The 14,856-nt window shown below is 37.1% G+C and overlaps 1 protein-coding gene across 5 annotated transcripts in view; it reads right to left on the minus strand.

Moving 5' to 3' along the window:
• Window positions 1–5,328: 5,328 nt before the first annotated feature.
• Window positions 5,329–14,856, minus strand: part of LOC121036081 (multidrug resistance-associated protein 1-like) — an 89,102-nt gene continuing 79,574 nt past the window's right edge. For 4 of the 5 annotated variants that reach the window (XM_040484171.1, XM_040484173.1, XM_040484170.1 and 1 more), the window contains 5 exons: window positions 12,235–12,378; window positions 9,359–9,517; window positions 7,926–8,092; window positions 6,761–6,955; window positions 5,329–6,439 (listed from right to left, as the gene is read on the minus strand). In XM_040484171.1, the coding sequence (XP_040340105.1) occupies window positions 6,313–6,439; window positions 6,761–6,955; window positions 7,926–8,092; window positions 9,359–9,517; window positions 12,235–12,378 (792 nt within the window). In that variant the 3' untranslated portion in view covers window positions 5,329–6,312. The remainder of the gene's footprint in view (window positions 6,440–6,760; window positions 6,956–7,925; window positions 8,093–9,358; window positions 9,518–12,234; window positions 12,379–14,856) is intronic. The other variant, XM_040484174.1, reaches the window with a different exon arrangement.

The raw sequence follows: 14,856 nt of genomic DNA on the forward strand, positions 1-14,856 counted from the left end.
ATTTGTTGCCCCGGTGCTTCTGGCCAAGACCGAATGAAAGGGAACTGATTCAACTAAATATCAGATGAAATATATGAAACAACAGGACTTTGCACATCATGGTCAACATTAATTCATGTCCATTATCTCTGTAAAATCATAGATATGGCAATGCAGGGAAAGCAGAAGACTGTTTTGTAATACCTGGAGACTTACACAAATGATCAGAACAGAAAGCCAAAAGCAGATGTTTAGAGGGAATTCATGGTGACTGAAGTGTTATCAATATGTATATTGCATTCCTATTTGCACTTCACTGTCACATTCCAAATCATTTAAGTCTTACTTTCTGAACACATTACATTTTCTACTACATGTATCAGCAGTAAACCAACTGTAAATATATTAATGATGAGCTACATTTTATAAATGTGAATGCAAACATTGACCTTTATTGCTTATCTTCGTGCACACACAAAAATGCATGTGTGTTACTTCCCTTCTAATATCTTGGAGCAAATACTTCTCAAGATTTCACAATATGTTTTTATAAATATCAAATATTTCTCCATTTATAACCTATTTTTACATTTTACTCATATGTCTATTCGTGTTTATTTTGTTCTTTGTGCCATGCTCAGGAGATAAACAAGATTCCCATCTTTGATCAACTATATAACTACCCATGTACTCAGATTGGTCAATCCATAAAAAAACAGGTGAGCAACTCTGGTTACCTTTGTCAGAGATCAAGAGAAGCCAGTCAGCCTTGTCCCCATTCATACCCACTACCTTGGCCTTACTAATTCAGTAGCACAGCAGCCACACGAACTACCTACTCTTCATCTCCATTAGCACATTTAGAGAAATAGAGCTCACAATATAGCCAGAAGTCAAGATTTCAGTATTCTAGAGATGGCCCACTTGCTTAGAAAATGACAGCCAGAAAGATGGGAGTTGGGAAAACAGGAAGGAACTAGATCTCTCCTGACTGCTGCCTCCCTCAAGTGACATAATAACCTGATAATAATGTAGCCATATTGTGTAGCAATGGGGATTAGATCTTATTTTAATACCTGGTTATCCCAAAGTTGCTGTGTATAAAATAGACTTTCATAAACATTGGCTCAATTTTGCCCTTTTTATTTACTTAACAGTGCATTCTGTGATGGGTTTATAAATAGGAGACACCAATTGCAAGGAGCTGTGACTGCTGATATTGAAATGGCTAACATGTTATTGAATGTGTTTTATATTGCCAGACACTGTCCTAAGAGTTTGTGTTACATGATTTAATTTTCAAAAACTTTAGGAGGTAGATAAAATTGTTACTACCAAGTAAGTCCAGAGAAGTAAATTAACTTGCCCCAGTGTACAGGACTACAAAGTGGTGAGAGTGGAATTGAACATCCTATCTCACGATGCAGTAGCTTTAAAAACTACTGTATTTTCCTTTTTTAGTTTTCTTATGTTTCCTAAGCGGAAGGCTCTACAGATCAGTTATAACTATTATTTGTGTGTATATTAAAATACAGCATTACATCTCAATACTGTTGGATACCAAAGCTATGCTAGAAAACATATCAAATTACCATTACTAAACCATTTTGACCTACAAAAATGGCTATTTCATCTGGTTCAAACTAATGATACATTTGAAAAAGCAGCCTGCCCCCAAGCTTTAATTCCATTTACTATGCTTACAACACTATTGGTTTTAAGTCCTTCTCCTCTATTTTTAACCACCAGACTCTTGTTAACTAGCTCTCCCAGGAATGGGACATCTTAGTAGGCACTGCAAAGACAATCAATTTTCTCATCACGTGGACCTGGAGTCTACATTTTATTGGCCAAGATCTTGAAATCTTATTTTTGGAAACATAGGGTGGATAATAATACCTTTCTTATATTCCTTAGTGAAGACTGAAGTAACAAATGATTCCAATGCCTCACACATTAGTTGGCATAGGTATGCTTTCAATCATAAATATCCTCAATATCCTAAAAAATTCAACTTAATGCTGCTTAGGATTTTCCTTCTATAAGCTAAGATAAATATTTCTATATATTGAAATTATAATCCTTATCTTCTTAAATCTGTTTCGGAGTTAGTCTTTAAGCAAACCAGACAATCTTTAAGCAAACCAATACACCTGTTTGTTTTAAAAATTCAAATGAACTTACTTCTCTGTAATCCAGTCATACTGAGGACCTTGCACTTTGCTTCTCGTATACTTCAGCGATTGAATAAGCTTTGTGAACGTAATTGAAATGAAAATGTAATACTAATTTCTTAAAACATGAAAAAAATATTTTTGAGTAATTTTGACTTAGTCATATTTTATGTTTACTTTTGCTTTCTTTTTACTCTTTAAAGTATACTATATGTTATATGTGTGTATACATATACATATGTGTGTATATATAGATATAGATATAGATACAGATATAAAACTGCACTCCTAAGTATATGGCTTGATGAATTTTCACAAATTGAACCAATACTCAGACCCAGATCAAGAAACAGAATATAACCATTATCCAAGAAGCCCAATTTGTGTACCCCTTCAATCTTGTCCCCTCTGTCTTTACGAAGAAGAAACAGTATCCTGACTTCTAGTAGCAGTATACTTTTTCCTTTTTAAAAAACTTTTGTAGAAACAGAATTATAGAATCACATACTACTACTCCTTTGCAGTTGGTTTCTTGCCCTCAACATCTTACTTGTGAGATCCGTCCTTACTGTTGCCTGTAGCTGTTGTTCATGCTCATGGCCGTATACATTTCTACTGTGTGACTGTGCTGCAGTTTATTCAGGCTACTGTTGATTTCCCATTTGGTTTTTTAAATTACAGAGGGTCACAAATAATAAACGAATGAATGAATGAATGAATGAATTAAATAGCAGAAGGTCTCTGGTTGATTTACCAAAGTTGTAAAGAGGCTAAAACAATCTTTTTTTTTTTTTTAACATTTATGTATTTTTGAGACAGAGAGAGAGCATGAACAGGGGAGGATCAGAGAAAGAGGGAGACACAGAATCTGAAACAGGTTACAGGCTCTGAGCTGTCAGCACAGAGCCTGACGCGGGGCTCGAACCCACAGACCGCGAGATCATGACCTGAGCCGAAGTCGGATGCTTAACCGACTGAGCCACCCAGGCACCCCAACAATCTTTTAACTTAATGAAATATCTAGATCCCTTTCCTTTTTAATTTTTTAAAAATGTTTATTTTTGAGAGAGAGAGAGAGAGAGAGAGAGGGAGACAGAGCATGATTGGGGGAGGGGCAGAGAGGGAGACACAGAATCCGAAGCAGGCTCCAGTCTCCCAGCTGTCAGCACAGAGTCCAACGCGGGGCTTGAACTCAGGAGCTGCGAGATCATGACCTGAGCTGAAGTCGGACGTTCAACCCACTGAGCCACCCAGGTGCCCCTCCCTTTCCTTATTTAAAAAAATATATTTTTTTTAATGTTTATTTATTTTTGAGACAGAGAGAGACAGAGCATGAATGGGGGAGGGGCAGAGAGAGAGGGAGAAAAAGAATCGGAAGCAGGCTCCAGGCTCTGAGCCATCAGCCCAGAGCCCGATGCGGGGCTCAAACTCACGGACCATGAGATCATGACCTGAGCTGAAGTCGGACGCTTAACCGACGCTTAACCGACTGAGCCACCCAGATGCCCCTCCTTTTTTTAAACTGAAGTATAATTAACATGCAGTATTGTATTAGTTTCAAGTGTACAATATAATGATTCAATAATGCTATACATTACTCAGTGCTCATCAAAATGTGTAGTTTTAATCCTCTTCGCCTCTTTCACCCATCCCCCTACCCATCTTCCCTTGGGCAACCACCAATTTGTTCTCTGTATTTAAGAGCATGTTTTTTGGGGGGCTCCCTGTGTGGCTCAGTTAGTTGAGTGTCTGACTCTTGATTTTGGCTCAGGTCATGATCCCACAGGGGCGTGGGATAGAGTCACCCATCAGGCTCTGCCCTGAGCACTGGAGTCTGCTTAAGATTCCTTCTCTCTCATGCATACTTGCACTCTCTCTCTTAAAAAGAAAAAAACAAAAATACAAACAAAAAAAACACTGTTTTAAAATCTTCTTGTCCTTTTTTTCTTAAATTCTACATATGAGTGAAATCTTATGGTATTTGTTCTTCCCTGACTTGTTTTACTTAGCATTTACCTTCTAGATCTATCCATGTTGTTGCACATGACAAGACTGATTTATTGTTCTATAGCTGAATTATATTCTTTTTATATATACACACACACATACATACATACATACATACCATATCTTCTTTATCCATTCATTTATTAATGGGCACGTCAGTTGCTTCTGTATCTTGGATATTATAAATAATGCTGCAATAAACACAAGGGTGTATATATCTTCTCAAATTAGAGTTTTTGTTTTCTAGTAATGGAATTACTGGATGATATGGTAATTATATTTTTAATTTTTTGAGGAACCTCATTCTGTTTTCCACAGTGGCTGCACCAATTTGCATTCCCACCACAGAGTTCCTTTTCCTTCACATTCTTGCCAACCTTGTTATTTCTTGTGTTTTTGATTTTAGCCATTATGACAGGTGTAATATTTTGATTTGCATTTCCCTGATAATGAATGATGTTGGGCCTCTTTTCATGTCTCTGTTGGCCATGTATATGTCCTCTTTGGAAAAATGTCTATTCAGGTACTCTGCCCATTTTTAATCAGTATACTCATTTTCTTGGTGTTGAGTTGTATACGTTCTTTATATATTTTAGATATTAACCCTTTATCAGATATATCATTTGGAAATATCTCTCCCATTCAGTAGTTTGCCTGATGTTTTGTTAATGGTTTCCTTTAGTATGCAAAATCTCCCAATAGTTTATTTTTGCTTTTGTTTCCCTGGTTAAGGAGACATATCTAGAATAACGTTGCTAGGCCAATGTCCAAGAAATTATTATGTTTTCTTCTAAGAAAACATTAGACTTTAGGTCTTTAATCTATTTTGAGTTTATTTTTGTGTATGGTGAAAGAAAGTAGTCCAGTTTCATTCTTTTGTAGGTAGCTATCCAGTGTCCCCAACATCATTTGTTGAAGAGTCTAGATCCCTTTCTTAATGGAATTCAACAGATATTTATTCATTGTTTACTGAGTACAAAATATAGTGGTTGACTCTTCAGGGATTGTAAAGACAGGAAAACACCTCTAGTGGCTTCCATTCTAATGGAAGGAGGCTTTAGATAATCTAGGGTTTTATAACTTAAAGCAAATTTTCATAAATACCTGTTGGGATGAAGCTAGGTTGTACATGGCTGTAGGAAGGAGAAAAAGTGAATAAAAGAAATAATTGATGGTTTTTCAAGAACATGTTAAAATATTTTATTAAAACCATCTTGAAAGGAAAATGCCATTAAAATTTAAATACTTCAAATTTGAAGGGCAACTCAGAGAAATAATATTGCTTGTATTACATAAAACTACTAAATTAAAAAGTCCTTCAAAATATGATTAGTATTACAAATCAACAATCTTCTTGTGAATGTATACCATCTGATATATGTCACTGAGGTTAACCCAACCAAAAGTATAATGTTGCATAGAAAATACCATTTTTTAATTCAAAGTCAATAGTAAAAATATTTTTTTAAATAAAGCACACCAGAAAATTCAGTTAATATACAATCACTATTTCCAAAATCAACTGAATAACTCTTAATATTTTTTGTGATTCCTCCATCATTTTATATACTGTCCAGTAGCTCAGCATATATTATGTATGTCTATAAATACCTGTATCATATACTTGAAAATGCCAAGTCATTCATTCTTCAAACATTTGTTGGGTATCAACTGTATGAAAATCACTATGCTAGGAACTTCACATACAAAGACAACTGAAACTGGGTACTTGCCTTTAAGTAGCATTAGTGGGAAGACAGACTAAAATAACTGAAATAGAGTCCCTGCCATGGTACCTGGGTATGCACGTGGGGATGGTGAGGGCACAGAAATGGGGCAGCTGGATCAGACTGGAGAACAGAGGGGAATATCAGGGGACATGTCACAGAGAAGGTGACTCCTGGATGAACTCAGAGATTTTAAAGGACAAATGGCATGTAGCACATTGGGCGCTGTGGAGCAGGCCGATATTCCAGAGGGCAGGAATGGAACAGAGAAGTTTCGGTACAGCCCAGGAAAGTTAGAAATATGATGCTTATTGATATTTATGCCAACATGTAGCTAAGGGCCTGTCTTTGTGCACTGCTCCTTGTCATTTTTTTAAATACTAACTTATTTTTTATTGAGTGTAACCAATACACAGCTAAAATCATTATTTTGTCACTGAATCTTGTGTTATTCCAGCTTCTGTTAGCATTTCAAAGAAAAGTCCTTTCTGGCATATCAAATTCTGTGGTGTTCCAAATTCTGTAATCCTTCCAGAGTCTAGAACAAGTACCCTGCAATGTGAAAAGAACCCAGTCAGGTAATTATAATCAGTTTTCCAGTTCACCTTTTTTTCTTTTTCTTTTTCTTTTTCTTGATAAAGTTTAGATTACCTAGTGAGTTATGTCACTACAAAATATGGGAACCACAGAACTCAAGAAGTATATCCAGTTTTCTAATATTCTGTCAGGATTAGCATATTCTTCTAGTTGTTTCAGAAAACAACTGTTTTCAGCACAGGTAAAATTATTAATGGCAATCAGTATTTTAGTGTATTCAGTGGCTATCTCTATAGAGATATAGAGAGATGTTTTATTTCTGAAAACAAAGCATACCTATCAGAATCAATGATAGAATGCAATCTGTGAGCAATCGTCAGGATGGTACAATCGGAAAACTCCTTCCTGACTGTGGTCTGCACCAGGTTATCAGTCTCAAAATCGATGGAAGCTGTTGCCTCATCCAAGATGAGAATTTTTGTTTTTCGAAGCAAAGCACGAGCAAGACAGACAAGCTGCCGTTGTCCAACGCTGTTAAAAAAATAGTAAAATAACTTCTACAGTGGACTTTATGGCTACACACTTCCTGTTCTGTAATTCTGATTACATTGCAATTCACTTTCTAAGCCACACATTCATTTATTCAAGAAATATTTATTTTGTCAAAAGAGACAAAAATCTCAATGTGGAGTTTATATTCTTATGGGTAGACAGAAAAAATAAACATGATAAATGAGTAAAATGCATAGTAATAAGAAGAATTCAAGCACACAGGAAGGGAGGGTATAGAGAGTGGGCATGGGGTGAACATTAGATGGGCCTGCCAAAGAAACCCTCACTGGATTGAGGAAGTTGCCTTTTATTTTGAGACCCTTAGGAAGGGGAGACTGAGCCACGCAGATTTCCAGTGGAAACTTGTTCCTGGCAAAGGGAACAGAAGATGCAAAATCCCTGAGGCAGTCAAGGGCTGGCTAGGCATGTTCAGGAAACAGCAAGGGGGCCAGTGTGGCAGAAACAGAGGCAGGGAGAGAGCAACCAAGAGGCTGAGTCATGCAGTGCAGGGCTTGAGGGGATCTAGTTCTCTTATGTCTCTGATCACATGGAGGATCTAGTTCTCTTTCCTTATGTCTCTGATCACATGAAAGGGACTGTCATTGGTCATCAAACCGCAAGGAAGAAAAAAGGAGCCCTTTACAACATTTTCAGGAAGAAAGTTATTCGAGTAGGAGTCTTTATAAAAGAAGAGTCAATTAAATATGACTTTTCATACTGTATTGTTCCTTCCCCCCGCCCTTTCTTCCTTTCACCAGCGTTTCCCAACCAGTGGCTACCATTTTATTCCTTGTACCTCTTCCCTAGAGGGAATCAGCAATAGTGTGCTCCGAATAGACCAAAGGAGGTCTCTGGCAACTCAGGAGCGACTTCCCTTTGAGGCTAACTCAAAGTTCCTAAGGAGCCTTGGAATGAATAACCGGACCAAGCTTTGTTCTTAGCAGCTTACCTGAGGTTTTCACCACCCTCTGAAATCTCATGCAACAGCTTCCTGGGAAGGGACTGCACAAACTCTTTTAAGTGACACAGTTCTAGCACCTCCCACAGCTGGCAATCAGAATACTTGTCTAAGGGATCCAGGTTCATTTGAAGGGTTCCAGAAAATAAAACAGGATCCTAGAGAATAAAATCATCACCAGTAATCTCATTGTCACATGATGCATAGATACATTAAAAAATTAGATTCAGAAAATAAACAAGGAAAAAGCAAAATGATTGACCTAAATAGTTATAAAATTCATTATATTGAAAACAAAAGCAGAAGACAATCAGAATAAGCTATAAGTGAGATTGAATCATTTTCAATTTCCTGATCATCTTTCTCCTTAACAATGTCAATACTAGCCATAATAATAATGATGATGACAGCTGCCATTCGGTCAGAGATATAAGATAACACAGAATTGAATAAATGCAAACTATAGTATGGACATAATGTTATCAATCATCTTCCAGAAAGATGGAAGTCCATACTCCCATTTTACAGGTAGTGACCTGGAGGTTCAAAAGAATGCTTGTCTAAATTGTCCAAAGACACAGAAGGTAAGTGGTTAGGTAGAATTCAAATAGGACAAGTCCATGCTCTTTCCAACTTACCAACATGCCTGGTGAAACTGTATATTTTACTACATCTGTATTTATTTTTAAGAGAGGAATGACTAATATCTCTTTTCTTCATTAATTTTTTCCCTGCAAGAATTCCATTCAAATTTGCTTTTGAAGTAAATTCATGAATAGAGGCATATGTCTAAATAATATGACAAAGAGATTAAAGTATTTTAAGATATTTTTAGAAGGTAATACAAAGATATCTCATAAATGCTCAGCTTAAATCTCTCAAACAACTGAATAAGTCATCTTTGACTACAGGGGCATGTTCTTGAGCCAATTTGCATACTTGTTAATGATCAAGTTCCTTTGATGCCACAGAGAGACAAATCAAAGGGCTTGAAAAAATGATCTAACCGAATTATTATTCTTTTCATCTTTTAAAATGTGTTTAAATTTCAAATCAAAAGAGGCAAAATTCTACACTCACTCTACCAACTAAGCAAGAGCTTTTGTAATTTTTTTTCTTCCAAAAAATACCAATGTGTGTTTCAGTCTGAGATCCACTTCATTCAAATTTTATTTGCATTTACTATTATGAAGGGAACTTGTAAAGCAATGTGTCAGTTTTTCAAATAGATAAATGCATTTAGGAAAAATACTTTACAGTAAGAATGTTTAATAGGATTCAGTTATGTAGTGATATTTCATAACACATCTAAAATGCTCTGACTTTGAAAAATGAATTTAGATGCTTGGAAGGAACACACTAAAAAAAAAGAAGAAGTTTATTTAGAGGGAGTTAAGAAAGTCTACTGACAAAACAGGCTTTACCTGTGGAATAATATTAAGTTTGCCCCGAAGGTCATGAAGTCCAATAGTTGATATGTCAATTCCATCGATAATAATTTTGCCTCCTGATCTTTCCACAATTCTAAATAGGCAATTTGAAAGTGTTGATTTGCCTGCTCCAGTCCGTCCCACAATTCCAATCTGCAATAAAATGATCATGGGCAGTTTGCACTGTGCTTTTTGTAAGGGACTGGGGCTTTTGCACTGACAACAGATACACTGTCAGGTCAGAGGGATTTAATTTTGCCAACCAGAATAACCCTGACTGGCATGGAATATGTAATGTGGACTGTAAGGATAAGTCTTTACCCAGACACTCATTACTCATGGGAAAGGCTCAGGTTAAAATGTATATTTTCTCTACTTTTGAGTTATTTAATAACCACATAACCAAAACACGCCAGCAGCCCCAGGAGGAGCAGACCACCCCTGACCTATCCTGGGACTAGCCATTAAGAGTGTGGCCAAAGATGACTCTGATAATGGGGTGGTTTTCTTGGGACTTTCAAAATGAGGCTTCTCTACTCTCCTTGCCCCTGAGGGACAAACAAACAAAGGGAACAAAGGGAACAGGAACCCTTTGCCAGAAGGATAGCAAATCCAAAGGAATGTTTGCAAATTCCCTTGGTGTATCAAAACAGGTACTGCACTAAAACTATAGAAGGTGGCCACAGATACCATGTAGGATCTTGGATTCCTGGACAAAATAATCACCTTGTCATAAATAGCAAATGATTGCATATATTCCTTTGACCACGAGGACTGAAGCAATTCCTCTGGGTGTTGATTTGTACTTTGGTGTTAATGGGAACATAAGGCAGAGAAAACATTACAGAGGTTGGTTTTCCCTGATAAAAGATCTTAAATCTGACACTCTATGCCAGAAAAATCAGGAATCCGTTAAATTAATTGGCATAATCAAAATTCCACAATGATTTCATTTGTTCCAAAGACATTTTTTTGTCCGTGATGTTATGCAGTGGACCTGGTTTAGACATTTAGAAAAAGAGATGGCTGGGGTTACAAAAGCCAGGTCTGTAAAAGAAAAAATGGGCCATTGCCATTAATTTTTTGTTCATTTTTTTTTTTAACTTTCACTTATTTGTAAAATCTTTCTGTCTAGGGAAATAATATGTTTTCATAAAACATTTTAAAAACTATGGGAAAAACTATAGAAGTAGAAACTATTTATAATCCTGTCACCTGAAGAGAACTACTATTTATGTTTTACAACTGTTCTAGGATTTTTGCTAATGTGTTTACCTGTTTGCTTTTTTAAAACAGAAAATTGACATAGTATCAACAGTTTTGTATATAGCTTTTATTAATCAAATTACATCTCAAGTATTTTCCCATCTCATTAGTAATGCTGGAAAACATGTCATTGACTATACAGATATTCTCTCCTATGAATTTACTATATTTCAGGTAACTTAATTTTATTGTCTTATTATCACTCTTTACCTAATAGAGGAAGTAAAAATAATAGTACACTACTACTGGGTATATATCCAAAGGAAATAAAATTAGTATCTTGAATTGAAATCTGCACTCCCATGTTCATATTCCCAATAGCCAACATATGGAAACAACCAAAGTGTCCATAGAAGAATGGATAAAGAAAATGTACACACACACACACACACACACACACACACACACACACTGCAATACTATTCAGCCATAAAAAGAAAGGGAATCCTACCATTTGTGGCAACATAGATGAACCTGGTGGACATTCTGCTAAAGGGAATAAGCTATATGGAGAAAGACAAATACTGTATGATCTTCCTTATACATGGAATCTACAAGTCAAACTTGTAGTACCACAGGGTAAATGGTAGATACCAGGGACTGAGGAGTGGGCTAAATGGGAAGATGTTGGTCAAAGGGCATAAACTTTCAGATGAATAACAAGAACGTGTTCTGGGGATGTAAAGTACAGTGAGCTAACTATAGTTAAGAGTACTGTATTGTATACTTGAAATTTGCTAAGACAGTACATCTTAGGTGTTCCAACCACATGCAAAAATAAATGAATAAATAAAACAAAAACAAAAAGCTTTGTAATTATGTGAGGTGATGGATGTGTTAATTACTTTGAATGTGGTAATCATTTCATTATCAAACCATCACCTTGTACAGCTTAAATATATACATTATTTACTTATTAATTATAACTCAGTAAAGCTGGAAACGTACACTAAAATCATGTTTCATAATATAGTATGCACAATTTAAAAATACCTTTTTTAAAGTTTATTTATTTATTTTGAGAAAGAGAGAGAATGAGTCGGGGAGGGGCAGAGAGAGAGAATCCCAAGCAGGCTCCACATTGCCAGTGAAGAGCTTGATGTGGGGCTTGAACTCACAAAACTGTGAGATCATGACCTGAGCGAAAATCAAGAGTATGATGCTTAACCAACTGAGCCACTCAGATTCCCCTAAAAATACCTTTTTTTTTTCTTCTTCAATGTTTATTTATTTTTGGGACAGAGAGAGACAGAGCATGAACAGGGGAGGGGCAGAGAGGAGGGAGACACAGAATAGGAAACAGGCTCCAGGCCCTGAGCCATCAGCCCAGAGCCCGACGCGGGGCTCGAACTCACGGACCGCGAGATCATGACCTGGCTGAAGTCGGACGCTTAACCGACTGCGCCACCCAGGCGCCCCCCTAAAAATACCTTTTTTAAAAGAGGAAATTTTATTCTATATATAGCAAACAGTTGAGTTTAATACTTTTATATGAAATTTGAACAAAAGACCATCTTCTATTCCGTACTGTATTAAACTTGGACCTTAACAATGAATACTTTCAGATAAAAAGGAGAGTGAAACTTATGAAATGTATATGGTACCTTCTCTTCTCCATGAGTCTGGAAAGTGATATCTTGTAACGCTAAACCAAGATCATCTCGGTATCGAGCCTGATAATTAATAAATTCCACTATTCCTTTGTTGGGCCATTGTGCTGGAGGCCTTTTAGACATTATCCAGGGTGCCTTGAAACAAAGAAAGATTACAATAACTACAATAAAAGTACCTTTCCCTCTAAAAATAATTACCATGCATAAAAAACACAAGTGATGGAAAACATTTGTGGATATTATGATCTCCTGAGTACAGTTTTAAATATTGCCGGCATAAAACTTCTCATCTAGTTATAAGAAAGCTTAGAAATAAATTTTTAGAGGTAACCAGGCTTCCCACTCCCTATCCAGTTATTAAGAAGAGTCTTCTTAAACCCTACAAAGGAGCTGAAGGTAATCTATTTGAAATTGCAGCTGAGATGAGGACAGTTTGGCATTCATTCATTGCCCAAATACTGAGTATTTACTATGCTAGTCAGTGCTTTAGTTGCTGGAGATTCAGCAGTGAGCAAAACAGACACAAATTCTTGCCTTTACAGAGCATACAGCCTGCTGGGAAGGGACAGAAAGAATCACATAGCATATGCAAAATGCTAAACAGTGATAAAGCTTTGGAAGACGGGAGATAGGCAAGTTAGAGGTGGTGGGATTTTTAAGTAGGGTGGTTAGGAAAGGCTCGGTTGGACAAGATATGAGAACAAGCTGTTGGGATATGGGTTGAATCACTTTCCTGGCAGGCACCTAACAACACGTGCTGAGGTCCTGAGACAGGGCCTGCCTGGGATGTTGGGGGAACAGGAGGAAGCGGAAGAACACGCAGGAGAGTGTGATGTCTGGTGGGGAGGTGCAGTGCTTTCATGAGAGGGAGTGATGCCCAGTGTCAGATGATGGATCAGGTCAAGGGAGGCCTGAAAGGAGACCACGGGTGATCTCCAAGGGCAGGTTCAGTGAAGTGGTGGAATTAAAAGCCTGTTTGGAGCGAGTCCAAAGTAGGATGAGAGAAGTACAGGCTATTCCAAAGAATTCTGCTGCAAAAAGTGCAGACAACGTGGGCTACAGAGAGATAAACAGAATTATCTGGACAGTTTACTTCTTGCATGTCAAGAGGTTTTATAACTTGAGTTACCAAATTACATAAAGATGATTTTTTTTAATGTCTATTTATTTATTTTGAGAGAAAGAGTGCATGCAAGTGGGGGAAAGGGCAGAGAGAGAGGAAGAGAGAGAATCCCAAGCAGGCTCCTCACTGGCAGAGAGAGAGGAAGAGAGAGAATCCCAAGCAGGCTCCTCACTGTCAGCACAGAGCCTGACTCGAGACTTGAACCCAGGAACCGTAAGATCATGACCTGAGACAAACCCAAGAGTTGGGCGCTTAATGGACTGAGCCACCCAACCACCCCACATAAAGATGATTTTGTTTTAAAAATGTGTGGGTGTGGGTGTGTTATGTGTGTATTCACACACATTTTATTGTTTTTTACAATATGAAAAGAATATATATATATAACATTTATACATATAAAAAGTTTACTTATAAAAATATTTATACAAATATTTAGAAAATACAGAAAACAATAAAATGATACAGTGGCAATAGGCTGAGCAAACTGAATACTGATAATTGGAGGTTGTGAAGGTAGATTAACCTTCCATGAACCATGTGTGAAAAAAGAGGTTAAGACCTGAGGAAGACTCTAGAGAAGAATCAAAGTTTAGGTAGAGTTGGAGGATATAGATATTAAAATTTTTTAAGTTTATTTATTTTGAGATAGAGAGGCAGGGAGGGGCAGAGAGAGAGGGAGAGAGAGAACTCCAAGCAGGCCCCTCACTGTCAGTTCCCAGCCCAATATGGGGCTTCTAATTGTGAGATGATGACCTGAGCTGAAATCAAGAGTCCGGATGCTTAACCTACTGAGCCACCCAGGAGCTCCAGGCTGTTGATAATATTTTAGCATGTTTGTAGGTTAAGAGAGGCAAGGGGGTCAGGGGACTGATACGTAGGAATTAAAGAAGTGGTTAATGAAGCAACATCTGAGAGAAAAAATGAACAAATATTACCAAAAATACAAGTAGAAACTCAGGTTTTCTATTTGAAGGAGGGACACCTCTTCCTGAGAGACATGAGCAAAAGAGGAATGTTTCATGAAGATTCAGATACCTTTACAGGTGGACTGAAGAAGATACAGAAACTCAAGTCAACTATAACATCTGCCTTGTTAATTCATGGAACTGGGAGACAGAAGTAAATCAGATTAGTAAAATACACTGATATCTCAAATATTATACTGTCAATAGTCTAATTCTTCTACTCTTCAAAAAAAATTTTTAAATGTTTATTTATGTTTGAGAGAGAGAGAGAGAGAGAGAGAGAGAGAGAGAGAGAGAGAACAGGAGAGGAAAGGGCAGAGAGAAAAGGAGACACAGAGTTTGAAGCCGGCTCCAGGCTCTGAGCTGTCAGCACAGAGTCCAACACAGGGCTCAAACTCACAAACTGTGAGATCATGACCTGGGTCGAAGTTGGATGCTTAAGTGACTGAGCTACCCAAGGACCCCCTTTAAAAACTTTCTTTTAATGTTTATTTATTTTTGAGAGACAGAGAGAGAGAGACA

The sequence above is a fragment of the Herpailurus yagouaroundi genome, unplaced genomic scaffold (assembly GCF_014898765.1).
Source record: "Herpailurus yagouaroundi ecotype Mexico unplaced genomic scaffold, PumYag 162, whole genome shotgun sequence".
Classification (NCBI taxonomy): Eukaryota; Metazoa; Chordata; class Mammalia; order Carnivora; family Felidae; genus Herpailurus; species Herpailurus yagouaroundi.